The 22088-nt window shown below is 41.0% G+C and overlaps 1 protein-coding gene across 1 annotated transcript in view; it reads left to right on the top strand.

The window, feature by feature from the left end:
• LOC143009998 (calsyntenin-2-like) overlaps positions 1-22088 on the top strand; it is a gene marked incomplete at its 5' end in the record, with an annotated part of 55825 nt that overhangs the window by 21189 nt on the left and 12548 nt on the right. The window contains 7 exon segments of the mRNA XM_076162106.1: positions 5274-5469; positions 8683-8794; positions 8910-9006; positions 12509-12658; positions 15124-15309; positions 15870-16127; positions 17532-17653. Of these exon segments, the coding sequence (XP_076018221.1) occupies positions 5274-5469; positions 8683-8794; positions 8910-9006; positions 12509-12658; positions 15124-15309; positions 15870-16127; positions 17532-17653 (1121 nt within the window).

Below are 22088 nucleotides of genomic sequence, written 5' to 3'. Positions count from 1 at the left end.
GTACACAAACACGTGAATACTCATCCTGTTTATTGCATTTCCGAGTGCCAAAACCGGCTCTAAACAAATCAATGTTATTTCCTTACAGCATGAGTTTTTCATTGCAGAGGGGATTGGGAACGAGGTAGGAAAATTGATGTTGATGATTTGCATTCTAATTCATCCCTTGAGCTGTTTTCTGTTATAGTTTTATTTTGGCAAATTCTTCGTATTATTCGTTGAATGCTGCCTATGGGCTATTCTTGATTTAGTATGGTGTGTATGTGTGTAGGCATGCCTGTATCAATATGGATTCATTAGTATTCTAAGAGTGGGTGAATGTGCGTTTTGCAGTATGTTGAACATGTTGTCGTGTATGACATCAGACTGTTAAATTGGTTGAAGTGAGGTCTTTTGAATAAGTAGAACCTCAAATAACCAAACAATTTCATTTCGGTGATGCATGTCGCATTTCTTCCTTCTTCCTCAATCCCTTCCGTTGCGCGCTTCTCTTCTACTTCTATGCTACTACTAGAGCTACAAAGAAAAATGGTTTATGTCACTCTGAGGCCATATTGTGAGGAAGGCTTTTTTACAGTTTATCTTTTGAATATCCCAAGAACAAAGTATTGCCTTCAAATGGCTGAATTCTCCCGCTATTTGTCTACAATGAAATGCTTAATAGATTAAACTTGAAAAACTACTCAAGCCAAGCATTTAGTGATGTGTTTATGTTGCAAATGTCGAAAATTCTTGGCTTTATTGTAGGAAATGGAATGTATACAATGTTAATGTTTCAAACCTGAATGTGGAAGAGCTTTTACCTTCAGAGCTGCACTGTTTTATCTTCAGCAAACTCAATATATTTTAGACGGAGCAAAGTGAAATGTATATTAAAAATGATTTACCTTCACATCATGTTTACTGTGCAGGTGTGAGCATGTGTCTGTGTGTGAATGAAGGAGAGGCAGAAGGTTATTAGTCAGTTGAGGTGTAATCCTGTCATTAATTAAAACTGAGTGGCAGCACAGGGTGTGAAACACACTCCTCACCTCATCCATGAAATCATACACAGTCACACACTGCAAACAAAGCAACAGTCACAAAGAATGAACACAATCATGAAGGTTTCTATTTCTATCATGTAGAGTTTGATGACAAATGACTTTAGCAGACCATCGATTTGACATCAGGGGGGTGAGCTGCTCAAAATCTTAAATAATAAGTGTTTTGTTTTTTTTAAATCATCCTGGAATTTGAGTTGTTTGTTGTTGTATTGGTTGCTTTGCATTCTAATAAACACAACTTTATCTGCATCAAATTGTCAATCTAGCATCAACCTATTTATGTATTTATGTTTCTTCTATGGATGCAACTAACAATTAAAATAATTTTCAATATCAATTAATTAGTTGGATTGAAAAATATTTTTAATGAAGATTTAATGAAGATTGGCAACATGAAATGCAACATGCATATTTGACCAATAAAGCAGGTTTTTATGGATGAATACAGGTTTTCCAAAGCACAATAAAAACAAATAACGCTCTAGCTCTAAAAAAATATAAATCAATGAGAAGCGTTTTGTTTGTTCAATGATGATTGTTGCTTAGTTGCTGTCTGTGTTGTTGGAGGCTGATTCCGATTCGTGCCAAAAGCACTAAATACTAAATCAATCTTCCGTCTTTCGGCTTAAGTTTATAATAACGTTCATAAACACACACTAATCTTATTCATTTGCACACACATTTCACACTGCATTTAAATAAAGAATTATAATTAAAAATCAAAACTTATCTTAAGTAGACTATGAATCAGAAATGTCAGGTTCCTTTTACAGGATTGTATAGCTTCATAGATCAGCTGAGGGTTCCACAGTATGGAAGAGCTATTCAGACATGTGAATGAGTAGGAAAGCATAAGTATGTCTACAATGGTGGTTTTAAACAGTTTTGCACTTAAATTTGAGTTAAAATCCTTATTTCCTTTACAGTATTTGCATCTTAGCCTTCAAAATCGAGGCCTGGGTAAGAAAGGAAATGCGCTGTCACCTCCAGTTAATTTTGTTACAACAAATACGTGTCAGTTCCTTATGAAAATATGTCGGCGGGTGGATCATAATTTATTCATTAATTGTATCTGTCTTGTGTTGTTCCATTATAGTGCCAAATTAATACACCATGAAATACTTTATACTTTCTGACAGCTTGACATTCTCTGTGGATGCGGTTTATGCCGCTCATGTTTTTGTGGAGTACCATCCATTTTAGATGATTGTTTTTATCGAGCCGTTACTTTCCGAGTCTTCACTCTCAATCTGCCTTGGAATCAAGTCAACTCCCTTTAGCAAAAATCTGTACAGTTAGATATTTACTCTGCTAAGTTACGGCTTCTCCATGTGACATAGAGATTAGAGTTCGATTCATCTATAGACTGGGTGAGTTCTGTCCGATGAGGCTGATGAGAGGCTAGACGAGTTCATCTTTACAGCACTGCAGAGTCTCAAAGTGCTTTAAGGCCTATACAGCAACGGCTCCTGACCCGGGTAAAACACAGAGACGCCCCCTAAAACCTTAGTCTGTAAGGTACCTCTCTGTTTGGAGCTTTGGGAAGTAGGAATAAAATAAGAGAACCAACTGTTAATAGTAGAGAATAATTTTGAATAACTATAATCTATAATAATAACCACAGGATGGGTAGTGGGCCGGAAGTCATTCCTATACCTATACTAGATGGAGCATCATAGGAGCAAGTTTACAAGTTTGTGTTGTGTGTGTGTGTGTGTGTGTGTGTGTGTGTGTGTGTGTGTGTGTGTGTGTGTGTGTGTGTGTGTGTGTGTGTGTGTGTGTGTGTGTGTGTATTCACGTTCGCTTTTTGCTGACACAGTAGGAATGCATCAGAAACTTTTGTCATCACATTTCCATACACTTTGGCAAGCCCCATTCCTCTTCCTCATTCCTCATTCCTCATCTCTCTCTCTCTCTCTCTCTCTCTCTCTCTCTCTCGCTCTCTCTCTCTCTCTCTCTCTCTCATCCCTCCATTCCATGACTCCATTACATTCTCTTGTAGCATAATCCAGAGAAATGCATTTTTCACAGCAGATGAAGCAGAAAATCTCCACTTTTACCTCAGACTTTTAAGTCCTTTTCCTGCTCCACCACCACCACCAAGTCAAAGTTTATACATATAGGCAGCAGCAGTGTGTGATAATAACAGTTATTTTCTTTCTCTTTGCTCTTGTTTGTTGTGTGTGTGTGTTTGTGGTGGAGCACAGTTGAGCTTATCTTTTCCTTTCCACACCTCCTAGAGTGTTTGATATTATTTTTCCATACATATACATCACAAATCCATTGCAATACTGGGGGACCTTTTCATTTCGATAAGGCCTCATAGGGGCCAGTACACAGGTCAAGTAACTTTAAAATTGGTTGGGGGATCAAACTTTGAAGCCCAGTGTTTGGCAGCATCAAGAAGGGGATTTGAAAAGGTTAATCTGGTTAAAAGGAATCCAGCTAGAAAGGAAGGGGGGGGGGAGACAGTGTATGACAGCGGAATGTAAATAGGAGGAAAGTAAGCGAGGGCTGTGGCTTAGAGAGGAAACTGCTTTTTGTTTCCAATATATCCCGCTATGTTGGGAGAGATACAGCCTGCACAGGTACAAAGTGCTGCAGGTATTTATTCCTGCCACAAGGAGATTTCCCAAATCCCTGAAAAGAAACACTTGTGCTGGGGGATGAACTCCGCAGATGATTCCAGAGTCACAACCACATCTACACACAGGCACACACACACACACACACACACACACACACACACACACACACACACACACACACACACACACACACACACACACACCCATTCAAAGCAAATGCAACACATGCAGGGGACTATCAAAATTCATTTTTTTGTTCCGCTACCGAAGAAATTACTGGTGTCACAATGGCTTCCCAGGAGGTGTATACTCATGACATAGATTATTTGTGTGTAGAAACGAGGCTTGGTTTGAAATGTAAAGTGATAACTGTGCTGGAAATGCCAGGAGTATGGTTCATCCTCAACTATCTAAGCTACTGCCGGCTGTGATAAAATTACCACTGCAAAGAAAGAAGGAATAAAAGAAGTCAAATAATAGAACTTCCTTTCAAAGAAAAACAAATGACTCCCTGATTTACGGCTCAATTCCCTTCCAACGATGAGAAGAAGTCCTCATTGTTTGAAGGTTGTTAAGATTCTTTTCCCTGCTTCTCCCCGTGTGACGTCTGTTATTTTCCCCCATCTGCTCAGGAGCCAGTCGGTGCTACATCAATTTCAGATGGTAAATTTTAAACATATTCAGTATCTATATCCAGTCTGACTCGACATCCTGTAGTTTGGGGAAAACCAAACTCAAGCCGCCTCCGTGACTTCATCTACTCGATTGAGATTTCAGAGAGTCCAGACTTTGCTAGATAGTGAGTGGAGTCTCTTTGTGTGTGTGTGCATATAGTGTGTAATGTGCTGATTTGGGTGTGTTAGTCCGTCGCACACGAGAGGACAAAAACACTGTCAAATGCACCGTTACATTTCCTAATCCTTATATATAAATTCTAAATGTTTCCTCGGCAAAGGAAATGTCGAGCAATGTTTCCACATGTTGGTGTTTCTCGGATGTCTGATCCTTCCCACAAGATGGCCATGAAACAAAATGCAGCCTCAATGCTGTCTCATTCCAAGTCTGATGTTTTTGTGCTGACTGTTCCACATTAGACAGCCAGCTTCTTCAGTGACTGTCCTTTGATGAGCCACATGCTGAGCAACATCTTGAGTCCCAGTTGGGGAACAGCCGCATGGAAGCCCATTATCGCTCTGTCCCTCTTACTTTTCCTTCCTTCCTTACCCGTGGCCTATTTCTCCTTTTCCCCTGAGGTAAAGATTAGGATTATCCAAGACATCCTACTGATAAGCAAACCACTTTTCTGTTCAGGATTATCAACTAGATATTTCTTCCAAACTCTTAAAGCTCTTCTCTCACTCTTGCTGTCTTTCTTCTTTATAATTTGCTCACGACTTTAGATTTAGATCCAGCCTTTGAAATGCGCACCCACACTGGTATAATGATAGAAATCCTTGCCTGCATTGCAACAAAAAGAGACTAAATGTTTTGACACTTGGTTCATTTGACTTGTGCCAAGTTCTCCGACACTAAACTAACACTCACATCAGGGGGATGATGTTAGTGTTAGTTTGACAACTTTGATACAACATACCTGTGAACAATGTCATATAAAACCACCTGTTGTCTTTCTTTGTAGGAGAGATTTGTGCCTTTAAGATCTATGGTGAAGAGGCTCCTTTTGAGGCAGTGGTCTTGAATCGGACATCGGGCGAAGGAGTGGTGAGGTCCAGTGGTGCTGTAGACTGTGAGACCCAGAAAGAGTACACATTCATTATCCAGGCCTACGACTGTGGGGCCGGACCCAGTGGGGCCGACTGGAAGAAATCTCACAAGTAAGTCAAGCGGAGTGTGTTTGTGTGTGTGTGTGTACCTGTGTGTGTGGGTTTTGCGTTGTTTTTCAACCATCTGTCATGAGAATTTTTTTATTTTTGTGCTAAAATGTGTGATGATATATGACCACATGGTGTGTGGGTGTGTGTGTGTGCTTGGGTTGTGACCTGCACTCGACACCAGTGAAAAACCTCCAAGCAGGTCCTAATGGAGCTCTCATGAACGGCATCATGATTGTGGTGGAGCAGATGATGGACAGGGTGACTGAGTGTGAGATTGCTGTGGGGACAAACAGGGTTCAGAGGATCTTCCTGCCAAGAATTCCTTCACCATGACAGAAATGATGAACTTCCCTTCACCTTTGTCAGACAGAAGTTCCCTGTCAGGCTGGCTCTTGCAGTAGTCATTAACAAAGAGAATGAGCGAGTTGGTTTCTAACCTCCTCAGCCTTCAGTGTTCACGCATAGCAGCGCGACACAGGGGAGAGAGAACAGCATGAAAGTTTCCATTGAAGGGGAATGAGGAAAGAACCCGAAACGCGCTTTGCTCTACTAACATTCAATTTGTGTCTTGTCTTTTATACAAATTCTTCTCCTTCTTCTTTTGAATGTCATCGGCGGTATATTTGTGATCACTGTCAGTGTTTCACAATTCTATTATTCATTTCACAAGCACTCCATGTAGGGACTTTCTGTTAAGCTGTTCAACAAACCCCCTCATGAAACGGTGATTGTCACATCACTATTCAAGCTGTCACATGTTACATCACTGGCTATCAACTTATGGTAATACGGCTCATTGTTATTCAGGAGCTCCTTTTGTAATGTGATTTACAGGGGTGGACAGAATAACAGAAACATGACATGAATGCACAAGAGTTTGAAATGTGTTATTATTTGCTTCCCCAGTAGTTGTCACCTCGCAAACAACTTATATTCCTATAAAATCTTACAACAATAACAATAACAACAATCATGGACATAAAACACAACATGTACTGTATTATACAAAAGCTTTAGTCAAGCATTACGCAACCAAACCTTTACTGCATATTCCATGAACATTGACAGTATTTGAAAAGCAACAGAAAGTGAAAGATTTTTTTTAGATATTTTGCAGGCGGGCCTGTCTGCGTGAGGAACTTCTGTACTCGATGCTTAAGGTAGACTTTTCCAGTGAGAGATGGCTCAGTGCCTCTGGATTTTTTCCCTGCATTGATTTTGGGTTGAAGTATGTGACCTTTACTGCACCTGTCTTGTTGATTAGCTGAGGATAGAGCTGGGAAAGGCTTGATATGAAAGTAGACATTTGTGTGGTTTGTGTTAATGCAGTTCCTCAGGCAGCTCTGTACCAAATGACCACTCACTGGATTACTTGTTGACTCATTTTATTCTTTAAGGGGACAATTACTCTCCACATGTAAGCCTACACCATTTCTCCCCCACACCCTCACACTACACACGTCGTGAGTGAAGTGGCACCCGGTGCTGTTGAGGGCACTCCTCATCAAGGGAGGGGGTATGAATACAGCATGAACTGTGGGATGCTCCTCCAACTCTCTGGCAGAAGCAGGAAGCACTGGTTCCCATGGCTACCGATGTACACGTAGGTCTGTCGTGCTGTGTTTCATGCCAGAGGGTAGAATGAGGGCATCCAGAAGACGCAAGCCTATCCCAAACCTTGATATATTATGATCATTTTAATGCAACAATGTTATCAAACTTTATTTGTGTTGCACTTTCCAAAGACAAATACAACCCAGAGTAATTGACTGACAAAGTGGTTGGTACAGCACAATATAGGATAAAGAAAAATCATCACATCAAATAAGTCATTTTACAACGTTAATGAGAGTAATTTGTTCAAGTTCAAGCTTGGTTATTTCAGAGAAAAAAACGTGATGCATACATGATTAAAGTGTAATTAATGCAATAATTAGCATTACAAAGTGGAAATTACATTTGTTTGTTGTTTTGCCTGGATAGAACTCAAGCTGCACGTCTGGGAGCATTAATCTCGCTGATGGAGGGTTTAAAAGCCCACTTCCACTCTGCCTTAGTGTTGGACCGGGGTGGCACTCATATAATATGGCGAATCCTCCCTGTGAATGTAGCAGGAGGGAGGGGAAGGGAGAAGGACATGGAATGACAAAGAAGCCATAATGTCAATGTGATTTGCATCTCAGCTTTAGTGTTTGCTCTGAGGTCACTGAACCATTGATTTTGGGAAAGCTATCATTTTTTTGTCCACCGCCTTTTTTTCCACTGTGGTGCCACCAACTGGAAGCTGCCAGAAAATCACATTGCAGCAGTTGGTAGAGTTCCAGCAGAGGGCTTCTACTCTTGTTGTTGACGTTTTACTCTCTAGTTTCCACTGTATTTATTAACAATGATTTATTTCTCATTCTCATCCATTTCCAGCATATCACCACAGTTTGTATGTGTTTGCAGAAACGATATCGGCACTGACATTACAACATTATGATTAGTAGACCTTTGTTGTTTCTATTTTCTTTCCTTTTCCCTTCTTGTTTGCTGAGATCTAAACATAGGAGTAATGGGAGTTGTGTCCTTACTTACAGTTCTACTCTGAATATAGTCATATTTTCTACCAGCCCATCAGTATTAGTTGGCAGTGCTGTGAGTGTGAATGTGTATGAGAGAGAGAGAGACTGAAATTCATCACAGTGGAAGATGGCACATGGTGTGTGTGTGTGTGTGTGTGTGTGTGTGTGTGTGTGTGTGTGTGTGTGTGTGTGTGTGTGTGTGTGTTCTTGTGTTGTGACATTATCCCTGCATGACATTCTAAATAGGCCTCATTAAGTTAATGCCATTAATTAGCCAGATGTGCATCCTCAAACACATTGCAATTTCTTGTCAGAGAAGGTCACAGATGATGAGGAGTTCATAATATATTTGGGTTATTGCATCATTTGTTTGCTTTCCTGCACAAATGTTATCCCTGGTGAATGTCCTCAGAAGACCTTTTCCAATAGGCCAGGTTGAGTACAGATATCAAAAGAAGAAAAATAAAGTGTGTACCTGCAATTACTCAAATCTGTATTTAGTTGGTGTATTTATTATGTATTTATTTCCATCAACCTGTCCTCCGTCTCCTCTCTCATTCTGCCCTTTGTGTCCACCCTGTTTGCTGGATTGATTTTAACCTATCTTCTCTCCTTCCCACCCTGCTCCTCTGTTCCTCCCTTCATCCAGGGCTGTGGTCCACATTCAGGTCGACGATGTCAACGAGTTCTCACCAGTGTTTCGAGAGCCACTGTACAAGGCGTCTGTGACAGAAGGCAAGATCTACGACAGCATACTGCAGGTAGTTTCAATGTTTCTACTTGTTACACCTGTTTATTTATCAAAGCGATCAACAGTTTAATAATGTGGCTTTAAAAACATGACTCTCGTAAGAACTGGATGGTGATGTGTTGCAGGTGGAAGCTTGGGACCAGGACTGTTCACCACAGTACAGCCAGATCTGCAACTACGAAATTGTAACTGCAGGGACACCATTTGCCATAGACCGCAATGGTAGGTGTCTGTGTGTGTCTCTGTGTGTGTGTCTACATAAATCCATTAGTACTCTGCAGCCATGTTCACGTTACTTTGAAGCGTCTCGAGTGTGGACCGTAGTCATGATTACTAATACATTATGGTAGTCAGGATGATGTACGTGAGAAACCAGGTACATGGAGGGGATTTTAATGAGAAACTTGGGAGGTATGTCATTTATGTGGTATGTAGAAAAATCAGTTTTGGACCAATTAAAACCCCTCTGAGCAAAAGAGAACACCTACATTATGTACCACCTTACTTATGAGCCACCGAGTCCAAGAATAATCACAGAATGGCCTCATTAGTACGTGTGTGCGTTAAGGATAGTAAGTTACCGACTGCCATGTAAACTGTTAGTACATAGTGTGAACATAGGAGGAGGTGAGCTATTTTCAATAATTGAACATAAGGAATTACGGTTTTCTTAATGAAACCTATTTTGTTTGTGAATAGTTTAGCACAACTCCTTTTGATTTAACATTTTTCGTAGCTCAACAGAGGTTTTCCAGAGTCGTCTCACCACCAGGGGTCACTTCATGTGCAACTAGTCGAACATGTAGTAGAGTTTGAGACCCGCAGCATTAAATAAATAAAACAAAAATCAAGACTTCCCATAACCCAGATAATTTCATGTGATTTAATCCAGATTCCCTGATTCCCTGATTCATGTGGATGCCTGGAATACAAATTTGTGACACAGATGCACTGAACCCAAAAGTTTGCACCGGATAAGACGATGACATACTTTGACATATTTGAATCTGTAAAAACCAAATTTTGCCTTGCAAGTCTGCTGCACCCCCCTCCCCCCCTCCCCACACACACACACACAACCCCCCCACACACACCCCACTTGCATCCCTGCAGAGTGAGCTGTCTCTTCGCCTGTCAGCTATTGGATATGCATTTAGTTATTTATTTATTTCTAACAAAATCTTAAAAATGGAGCGTCTTTCGTCGTCCCATCTTTCATCTTGCCATTTTGTTTACATTCCACAGTTTTGTTACATTCCATACCTTGGTGAGCATTAGAATATGTGTGATCCATTGCGCCGTCTTGCACACACACCAGTGCTAAACAAGGTGAGCTACTGGACGTTTTGTGGGAGTTGGCAGCAGATGAAGATGAACATTACTCAGTCAGTATCGACATCATGCTTCGATTCCTCAGTGTTCATAGTGGAGAGGACTTTTTCTTCCATCGTTTCCAGACTAACACTGATCCTGCTCATCTAGCGCCTCTCGGAAAAATACAGGAAATCCCTATTTACTGGTGTTAAAAGCCTCTCAATCTGAGGTAATTAAAGCTTTTTACCACCACTGACAAAACACATTCCGATTTTAAACATTAATAACACAGAGCCCATTAATGAATATTACACTGCAAAGTCATAATTACACTCAATAGGTGGCCAAATATTTTTCACCAACTCCTGTCAAGTATTGATAATGTGTGTTAGACACGGAGAGCTAGGCTTTCAGCTAGAAAATGCAAATTCACACAACAAAGGAAGTAAAGGATTGTTTGCCGACTCTCTTGTTCAGTGTCGGTGTGAGCTGTGTTGAGATCACGACATCAAGCAGAAGCCCAGAATAACTTTTTGGAGATTTCGTAAGGCTTAATGTGTACCTAATGAGTATTCTACAACTTAAATTTGTTGTAATTGTTGTTCTTTGTCTTTATTACTGACATTCTGGATATTTATTTAAGTGGTTGTTGTTATTTCAGCATCTTTACTGCAGCCTAGACACCTGGACTCCATGCATAGAGATATTTTCTCTGTGCTCGATGACAAATAAGAATGAATTATACCCCAGATGAATACAGCAACTTTGTATTAAATATTTTATTTTGTGTCGCTGAATAAGCACAGAATGCAGTTGTTTTGATGCACAGCTGGTCGTAAATGTCATTCGATAACTCATTGATTCATCATATTCACAGTCGGAGAATTTGGCCAAATTGCAACTCGCTTCAACAGCTGCACCACAATTTCTTCTACACTTGATGATAGAAATGGTTCTATTGCACACTGAGCTCTCTTCTGCTGCTACTTTGTCCCAACAGAGCAGACAATAATCTCTGACCCACCTCTCATCTGTTGTTATTCATAACCTGAGGTTCAAATACTCTTTGCACTTTAGATAATGTCTAGACTCAGACGGTTCGTCTGAGTCTGGCCTTCTCACCTTTCTCCCACCCACATTTCACACTCGGCTTGTTTTCTTGCAACACTGTAACCTCAAATGTTCTCTATCCTCCTCTCCTCTCTTCTCCTCTCCTCTCCAAAAATCTCCACTACTCTGGTCAGATGTCTGAATTTTAATATAACATGAAATACATATAATTTGATTGTATAAATCCTCAATTGTATTGCCAATTTCTTCCCAACCCACATAAGCTTATAGGACTCCAAATACGAAACTCGATGTGCTTTAATGTTTCATACTTGTCCAACCATTCAACCTAACTGAAGACATTTTATGAATATGTCCAGTCATTAAATCATCATATACAGGAGGAGAACAATAAAACAGGACGTGACCTTTATTTTAAATTTCTCCCCGACCTCATAAAACACATAATCTTCCTTCCTCTGCCGCAGCATTAAACCTGCCAGTTTCAATAGTTAATTGTGATGTACCTGCGTGTGAATTCTGTTCTACATATGCTTTCATCATCTTAGTTAATTTTAACGAGGCAATATGTTTTCATTTCTGGTTGAACACATGCAGCTACACAGCTTTTTTTTCCTTTTATCTAAAAAACTATTTACTCTGGATGTGTTGAATTTCACACTGTTATCTGTTCTGGAAATTAATGTAGTATTCACTCAGTGGCCACTTTATTAGGTACACCTGTATAACCCAATGTAACACCTTAACTATTAATCTGTGAGGCTGATGATGTTACGTTTTTGATGACATTGTGCCAGAGAGATGTTTAAAGAAAAGGTGTTTGTAATATTTTGTCCACACAAAAGGAGAGAGAATATCAGTGTGTGTAATGAAGTTGCCCCTGATAATGCCTCTCCCCATTTCAAGCTTAAGTTATGCACCAAAACGTAAGGCTTGGTGGACAGCAGTAACCTCAGCTGATATTAATCACTATCTTGGCCTACTGGCTGTACCCAAGGCGCATTAGTGAAAAGCCACAGCCCTGCAGAATCTCATATCGTACATTGCTGCTCTGGTGACAACAGGATATTACCCAGCTTTGCAGTTTTAGATTGTTTACAGAGAAACTTTAATAATTAAATGCATCACAAGGTTGCTGGAGCTTGAGTATCCAGGAAAAAGGCTTCAGCAAACATTTGCTTTCATTTTCAGGGAGCAATATTTTCAATGCAACGTCAGTTTTAATTATTTCTTAATGGGAAGTGTTTCTCGCCGCATTATTCCCAAATAAGCACAGTTTATTGTACTCTATTGGTGAATGATCTTAATTATATTTCCTTTCTTTTTTTTCTGCCTGTAGGAAACATCAGAAACACAGAGCGACTGAGCTACGACAAGCAGCAGAGTTACAAGATTATGGTGACTGCCTTCGACTGTGGTCAGAAGAGAGCAAAGGAGAGCGTGACCGTGCATATCGACGTCAAGCCCGTCTGCAAACCTGGATGGCAAGGTCAGACAGAAAGATGCAACACACAGAAATGCTCTATTTTGGACAGAGATATTACCTGTTTTCTTATTTCAAACAGTTTAGGAAGTCTGCTCACAAAGTTTAAATGTAAAGAAGGGAGGAAGAGAGTAGGTCTGAACCTTCCTCATTTTAGAACCAATGTCTCAGAAGACCTGACAGAAACCTCCAGAGGGAGAGTTTGACTGGAGATTTTGAACATGCAAACAGCTCTGCACCGGAGCCAGACCGTCTCCACTGCTGCTGCTTCAGCTGACAGGGCTGACAGCATCTCAGGAGTCAAAGTCACACAGAAATGAAAGAGGTGGAAGACAGAGAGAGATAAGTGGGGACTGACGAGAATGAGGAAGAAAGAGATAAAGAAACACTGAATGAATTGGCAACTCGAGGGAGCAGAGAGAGAGAGACAGAGAGACAGAGAGACAGAGAGAGAGAGTTCTGAGGGAGTACAGAATCTCAAACCTTTATGTGTGAAAATGACCTTACAAAGATTTATGTATGTGTAAGTATGTATGTGTGTGCACCAGTGGATACAACTACGATCTTATTCAGGCTCTATTGTGTTTTTATAATCTAAAAAGAACAGCACACTCTATAGCAGTTTCATCCATTCCCTTGAGATTCTTGTAAACCCCCGATACAACCTGGACTTAGGATGCTGCTGAAGCAAATACATGGAGCCCACGCCAGCTGGCATTGGGCGAGAGACACTGTGCCCTGACAGTGTTACCAGATACAGCACCTGCCAACCAATCAGATCAATCTAAAATACTCATCTACCCACAACCAAGAGACAGAATCTCTGAGTGATGGAGAGAAATAGATCCTTTTACGGTAACAATCCCATGTAAATGCAAAAGTATGAAAATATGAAGTTTCGCTTTATTTCCTTTCTCTGTGTGCTTCAGGCATTAGGAAGGGATCTTGTAATTACACCCGCTGCAAAAAGCACACTGAGATTGGCATGGGAGAAAAAAATCACACTGCAAAACTCCACAGAGCCAAGCATAAGGAAACAAAAGAAATAGTTCCAGCCAAGCCAAGCACATTAATTAGGCACAGCAATCCTGCGTTGAGAGCGACGAAAGCATCCAGCAGGCCCCTGAAAATTAATGGCAGGCACAGCAAGGAGAAATGATTGAGCAAAGGCTGGGTTAGTTGGTCACGCTAAAGCGAGGGAGAATGATTTGACATGAAAACGAACAAACAAACAAAAAAGGGGCCAGCTAAACCCACTTATCACAATAAGGCCATACACTGCGAGTGGAAACACGCTCAGTCGCGATGGACGGTTAGCTCATTTGTGACGTGGAAACAAATAAACCCCTTGAAAAGTCACAGTAATGAATCGCCGCCTCAGCCACTTACTCAAATAAGATGCAAATATAATAATAAAGAATAAACAAAACTGTCAACATTTCCGAATGACTCTCAAGGGCCGAATCCGCTACGGCCAACAATGGCACGAGATCACATGTTTCAATATATAAACCTTAAATGGTTTAACACCTAACACAATAACAACAACAAATACATACACGTACCTTCTCCAGCGTACCTAACAAAGCTTCCGGGGGGGCAAAACAACTCGTACAGTCCTCACCTTTAAGGATTGTGAGGCCCCAAACATTGTCCATTTTGTAGATTGTCACTTTTGCGTACTGCTCATACAGCATATGGCATTTTAGCTTCAGAACAAAGTGATGAAGAGGAGGACAAAAACCCTTTGAACATTATGACGCCAGCTGTGTCTGAAAAGCTTTTTCCTCCTTGAAGTATTTGTGAGATCCAAACGGCGTAACATGATGATCAATCCACCCGTTTGTAAGACAAAGACACACCTCAGCGTGTCATTATCCCACCCTGCTCAAATCCTCTGTAATGTTTCATGATACGTCTCAATTTGGGTCATGAAAGGAGAAAAACTGCATAATCCCGTTGTAAAACCATTAACCCGACTTTGCTCTGAGTCATGAATAAAACATAATCCAATGATCCGTTCAAATCCTTTGTAGGCATAACCTTTTTTGTAGTGCAGTAAAGGTCAGTGATGCCTCTGCTTTCCAAAATAAAATCACCCTCCAGCATAGATGGAGCTGCTGTGATCCTGAACCTCTTACCTCTCACTCCTCCTCCTCCTCTTCTTCACCTAACCCATTGTTTTTCTCCCAGGATAATTGATTTCACCAAACATACACACATACAAATATACACATACACCATCTACAGCAGTACATTAGATTCTATGGTCTATATTTCTGTGGCGTGAAGCTGAAATGGAGGCTGATGGGTCATTATCATCAGTTAACAAATATAAGCTAAATGCATGAATAAAGAAGTTAAATGGGTCATTTTACAGTATATGCTTATACACACACATGTTTTTCCTCATTACACACAGCCTTACTGGAGTCAGCATGTAACTTCTCATCTGATATTGATTGTTAAAGGTTGGAACAAGCGTGTGGACTATGAGCCAGGGACTGGAAGCAAACAGCTGTTTCCCAAGATGCACTTGGAAACGTGTGGCGGCCCCTTGTCTGGAGTGAAGGCCATGGTGGAACTTCAGACCAATCACATCGGGAAGGGCTGCGATCGTGAAACATACTCTGAGAAGTCTCTCCAAAAACTCTGCGGTAAGGAGAGAGAGAGGGAAACAGAGAGGGAACGAGAGAGAAGGAAAACAGAGAGAGTTAAAATGTCTTTTATGCCGTAATGCCTCATAAGTGACATGGAAAAATGTAATTGAAGGAAGAAATTGCCTTTTAGACATCTTCACTCCTGCAATTTATTAATATGGTAATTTCAGTGTTCCAGCCATTGTAATCCTCAAAACTACTTTCAATTTCTTTTCTAAATTTTAAATCCAAAAACCATTCAAAACCGTGACAAGTTCATTATTGCGTCGTGTTTATATCCTGGAACATTGATTTTTGCAGTCCAATTTACAGTGTATGAAACACTTGGAAGAGCACTTAAACATTTGATTACATTCGGTGACAACAAAGAGAAACCAGGATTACTTAATTTGACTATGAGTTGCTGAGGGAATAAAAAGATAAATACCAATAAATAAAAATGATCAGTAAGTGATTTTAGCCGCTACAGTGTCTAATGATGTCAAATACGGTCAGATATGTTAAACAGTGCCTAACCCTGACCCTTGGTGTTCTCTGTTATCTGATTGGCTCCGCAGGTGCAGCATCGGGCAGCACTGACCTCCTTCCTGCCCCCAGCCCTTCCACCAACTGGACGGCGTCTCTGCTGACTGACAGCGGTCGGGACAGTGACCTCATCTACCATTTTGACGGTCACCAGGCAGCGAACGTTCCAGAACACGTGGTGCCCCAGAATCTGACAGACCAGTTCACCATAGCAACGTGGATGAAACACGGGCCGAGTCCAGGACTCAGAGCTGAAAAGGAAACCCTGCTGTGTAACTCAGATAAGACGGGTGAGGACAAGATGTACACCTTTGTGTTGTTGTTGTTCAAGGAGACGTACAGAATTTTGCTATATATTAATAAGTGAACATTCTGTCGTTCCCTTCAGCTTGTGAAGTTGGTTGACAACTTCACAAAAACCCAGCGTGTTTCCAGCCCTGAACTGAGAGTAATAGGGGGTGGCGTTTACAATAATGACTGCAAATTGTGGTGCAATGTTTGGTACCAATCCAAAACTACTCTTTGGAACTGACGTTTTCATTTTTTCAGGCTTGATGAGAGAAGAAAGACAGACTTGTGTGCATGTGTAACGATTTTGTGTGATATGGCTCATTTAGCTGAGATTTCCATAACAAAAAAAATGTTTACACAGTTTAGTATTGAAACAGCCTGCAAGTGCAGTATGACTTTATTGTCCCTAAGGGTAAATTTGTGTTGGACTCCAGTGTGGCTGCCAATCATACATGTACACGGACAGACCTACATGCATCCATGGTTGTAGGACCCATTAATGCAGTGAACATGAAGGAGGAGAAGACAAGATTATTATATCATTCACATGCAGACCGGGGTGGAAGAGTTACACATCTTACAATGAGTCAGAGTGAGAATGATGAGTGAGAATGATGCATACTATATTTCCATATACAAATGTGGATGAATAAGACCTGGAGAATATTTATGGTTGACATGTTCCGAGTGCATATCCAGTATGTGCGGAAAACATGTAATTGGGTCACTTGGGTACCTGCATGTGTAAAAATACTGCTAGAGTCAAATCAGCTACTTCTGTGCTGTAAAGGTGCCGTTTTACTGAAACCCAATCTTTTACTGCAGTGTCCCCTGCAGTAGAAACGGACTGAGAAGGAAGCATGGTCTTATATATGTGTAGAGATTTGAACTACCTGACAAGTGTCCTTTGCCATTACAAATGCAACCCAGAATGGTTTTAGAAGTCACCTGAATAGATGATGAAACTTAGCACCTTTTGTTGAATTGTTCCCCACTGGCAGACAGAGCTGCACTGTGTAATCAACCAAGCCATCTGCATACTGGAGGCTGTTACAGAGGTCTCACAGATGGGCTTGTATCTTAGGAAATACAGCAGTGTGGGTGAGCTTGTTAGACCATCAGAATCTTGTTAGCGTTTTAAATTAGTTTTTCAGTTCTGTAAAGCATAATTGAACGGTTTGTGTGTTTTCTACATTTTAAACAAAGGATATGTGTGGTGACGGATGATGGAATGTGTAGAAATGCTCCTCCTTTTGTCTTAAAGAGACAATAGATCTGTCTGCACATAGTTTACGGGTTGACGAATACTTTGTAGATATGTGAGAAATATGTGTGTGTATGTGTGTGTATGTATATGTTTTTTCACACTAATTTCTGTGCATATATTTGTTCTTCTCTTGCAGAAATGAATCGTCACCACTACTCTCTGTACGTTCACAACTGCCGCCTGGTGTTTCTGCTCAGAAGAGATTTCACTCAGGTTGACACTTTCAGACCTGCTGAGTTCCACTGGAAACTAAACCAGGTGTGCATATTAGTGTGTGTGTGTGTGTGTGTGGGTTTGTGTGGAGATTCAGGTTCATTTCCTCCAGCAGGTGAAGCGCTATCATTATTTGTGTAATGAAAAGAGAGGCTCTCCTTTCTGATTACCTGACTCACTATATCCCTTTCTTTTCCTCACTGCTACAGATAAGAGGCTGGAAGATGCCATTATCCCACACACACAACACAACACAACACAAACACACACACACACACACACACACACACACACACACACACACACACACAAACATATGTAGACACACAGAAATACACACAGAGAAAAGTCTATTTAGGATAATGGCTCTCCTAGCAGCGGGTCTCTATTATCTGTGATGCTTCTGGAGAGTTGTTAAACTAATTTGCCGTTGCTGTTTCAAAAAGCCTTTGAGAGGAAAAAAGTTTCACCATATGAAATTATTTCTGCTATGAACACACAAATAATAACATTTTTGTTTCTTGCCCATAGTTTCATGGTCATTTTATTCCCCCAACAGTTGTGTGGATGTACAAACAGGCACAGTAAATAACCTCTAGAAGACCAACACATGAAGTATGATGCACTCAGGCAGGCCTTTCCCTAATAACAATAAAGATTATGACTTATTTAGTTATTCATTGTAGTTTTTTATCACAATAGAAAGCTTATACACTGCATTAGTACATTTCCATGCATGTTAAAACTTCAAGTATGCTTATATAGGCATATACAGTATATGTGTATGTTTACGCCATAATTCTATTGAAATCAATACAAATCATCATAATTCCATCCATGTATTCGGGTTAATCAGATTTTTACCTCAGTATTGAGTTCATGTAAATGAGGTGAGGTACCGCTTCTTGCCTAAGGATGATTGTGCAAGGTGGATTATGAGAGTGGTACCAGCTGAGGGGCGCTCCTGCATGAGGGGTGAACAGCTGATCAGCAAAACTCTCCAACTCTAAGGATAATATACTAAATCCCATGTAGCCCAATATGATTTAAAGATAAGCAAATGAGTTATCTTGTACCAGAATCTCCTGTGCGTCCCCTGCACCTCCCCTAGACTTCCTCACTAATGGATGGTAGCTACAGTATGAATGTAATCGAACCTTTTACCCCTGGGATACAGCGTGGAGCCGCCTCATACAGAAATGATTAGAAAATGCTTCATAATTAAGGCAAGCGCTCGGGAGTTTTTGCTCACTAAGCAGATTATATGAGAGATTTGTGTGTGTGTGTGTGTGTGTGTGTGTGTGTGTGTGTGTGTGTGTGCGTGCGTGCGTGTGCGTGTGTGTAATAGGCTGTATTTGCATTTTTATCTGCATCTTGCATAGGAAACCATACACAAAGCGTAGTCCTGGTGTCAGTATGAACTGTCATTCCCTGCAGTTCTCCGTTAGAAACATTGGAAGCAGGAGAGTTGTTTATTGCAGGTCACAGGTACAACAAATATGTACCTTCCAGTCAGGTTGTTGTTTGTTCGAGGTCAAAGGTAGCATGGAAAGTATTTTTCTCTGCATTCTTTTCTCCTGAGGGAGAGGGAGGAGGGAGGCGTTGATGAGGCATGTGAAGGGCAGCCGAGTATAGCAGAGCAGACTGCTGAGATTTCTGAGCAAACAACCTGGAGACTGTGTTTTGAGACTTTCTCCTTCTTCTCCTTCACCGCCTCTCGTTGTCTCACACACTCACAGTGCAGATGACACCGAGCCGTCTGCCTGTTCATTTGCATCAGCATGTAAGAATCGAGTGAACTTTAATTTAAAAACTCATTAAACATAATTGGACAGGTTTTAACATAAGACATCACATTGCAGCAGCCACCAGAGAGAGAGAGAGAATTAAAAACAAAAGGTAGTTCCTGATTTTCTGCTATAAAACATCAATTTGTAACGATCAGTTTAGTTCATTATATCCTTTTAACACCTCATTTATACCAACATCCTATTTTAAAGATACATTTAATAACCCCTGTAGTGGTAATGCATGAACTCTATGCACTTAGCTGGAAGGATCAGTAGATTAGTGAAGGCGTTTAAGTGAGTTTTTATGGAGGGGTAAAATTGAGCATGCCAGCACACTTATCATGCTCGTAGTTCATTGTGTGAGCTGCTTTGAGTCCTAGGTGGGTAGTAATCGACTCGTACAGGGTCAGCTCCTTTAGAAAGCTCCTACAGTCCTCACATGGTTCACAGTGACGAAAAGCTCAGAGGCTCGTAACGATTGAGAAGAAAGAGATGGAAGAAGGAGGAGGAGGAGGAGGAGGAGTGACAATGGGGTGTCACAGTCACTTCTTCTGTCCTTGTTCCCCCAGCACTTAGAGAGGACACTTGATGCCTTCAGTGGCAACTCCATTTAGCTCTATTGATTTTGCAATTCTCACCCCAGGAGAGGAGAGGAGAGGAGGGAGAGAGAGAGGGTTCCATTTTCCTTTCAGATCGAAGACGGTGAAGGAATGTCAAACTGAGGGAAAGTTTTACACGTGCATCCATAAAACACTAAGTTATTCATGTATATATCGACACACACACGCGCACACACACACACCATACTCGTTTCCCCCTCTCTCCTTCAGCCTTGGTAATGGACTGGTGGACAGATCACTCTCCTCTAAGCACCTATTATTCACTTTCACTCTCCTTGGGTCCAAAGAGATCATCAGTTTAATCCAGCTGTCGAAAGGACATTCGCACAGGCACAAAGGCCTGTACGCACCAGGATCCACTCTTCCACTGCCATCTACAAGCAAATCACTGGAGGGAGATAAAGAAGACAATATTTGGCCCGTCTGACTGTTTTTGTTCCTTGTAGTCATATGGGATTAAACCCATACACACAGCAGAGCTTCTCTTGAACAAACAATAGAAACTGTATGTGGGCTTTAGGCTTCAATGTGAGACAACAAATTAAGAGAATACTTTTTGTTGGTGGTGGCAGATAAGGATTCCTGTACAGTACACACTCCCCAGTTTGAGGAATTAGGCTGGGAGACACAGCTGGGGTTATTATTCATCAATTTAAATCTGGGTTCCACACTGTTAGAGGCTGAATGTTGGTGTGGGCAGCACAGAATTGCTGCAGAATTGTCAATACAACATCTGCAATCCTGCTTATCGGACTCCTATTAACATGCTTAGGGGCCGTGGCTTGTTTCTGTTCCATGTTGATTAGAAAGCCCCAGTTGTTTCTTTAGAAATTTATTTGGTGTGTGTGTGTGTGTGTGTGTGTGTGTGTGTCCAGCTCTCCCTTTTGCCTGTTTGCAATAGATACCTGAATAGATTGAAGTTTCTATTCAGAGAGTGATTTATATCCATCGTGAACAAGGAGCCCGGCTAAATTGATCGGCGCTTTTAAGAATTCAGTTCAGTTTAAAGGTATTTGGAGTCCACACATCGATGCTTATAGTGTTAACACAGCACTCAGCAGGGTGGTGGTGTAAAGCAGAGAGAGAGAGAGGGAGAGAGGGAGAGAGAGAGAGAGAGAGAGAGAGAGAGAGAGAGAGAGAGAGAGAGAGAGAGAGAGAGAGAGAGAGAGAGACATTTGTTTTGGTATGAAAACAATCAAATATTAATCAATGAAATCATCAAATCAACATCTTCTCACCAAACTGACTTTCCATTTTGTTGCTTGAGGATTCTTGCAAAAATCCAAAATTGCTTCTATGTCTCAGTTTCTCTTCCTCTCCAGGTTTATGCACTTCAGCATTAATATTACTTGCTACAAATTATTAAAATTCTGCAAGTCGTCCAATTGCGGGAATTCATTACCCAGCACTGCAGTACAGCACAAGCAGATGATACTGAAACACACGTCTTCAATTTCTGAGAGGAAAAACACAAAATGTAGAGATTTGCCTCCAGCAACTGCATTTCCCTGTGTGTGTGTTTCATTCCCACGCTTATTTTCTCACTCCATTTGCGATCGCGAGCTCTCCTAGGTCTCCTGTACGTGCCTCCAGTCTTTCTCCCATGCAGAGCCGCTGTATGTTACTAAATGTAAATGTGCCTGCTGGAATTAGAGGGTGAGGAATTGTGTCGGTGCGTGAGTGTGTATTTAGTGCCGTCTGTACGCAGCCGTCATACCAATGTACTGACGGCTGGTTTCTAGGAATTCTCTCTTTCTCTCACTCCCTCCTTATTCTGTCTTTCTTGTGTAAATGGAACTTGAGTGCTGGTGAAATTGATTCTCTTCGCTGGTAGGTATATTGGATCAATATTAAGTCTGTGATGTATTGAGAAGCACACTCTTGCGTGTACAAAATATAGGTGATGTGCACCGGACCTAGATGACCAGATTCCATTCATCTATCCATCCATTCATTCATCATCTATCCATCCATTGTCCAAACCATTTTCCGGGGTCTATTTTGGAAGAGGCAAGGTACAACATGGACAAGCACCCAGTGTCTGTTCATAACAGATTCACTCACACTTTT

Source organism: Genypterus blacodes, unplaced genomic scaffold, assembly GCF_046128005.1.
Source record: "Genypterus blacodes isolate CSIRO-AG114 ecotype Tasmania unplaced genomic scaffold, CSIRO-AGI_Gbla_v1 ptg000120l_1, whole genome shotgun sequence".
NCBI lineage: Eukaryota > Metazoa > Chordata > Actinopteri > Ophidiiformes > Ophidiidae > Genypterus > Genypterus blacodes.
The sequence above is the reverse complement of the archived record's forward strand: the minus strand, read 5'-3'. Positions and strand labels throughout refer to the sequence as shown.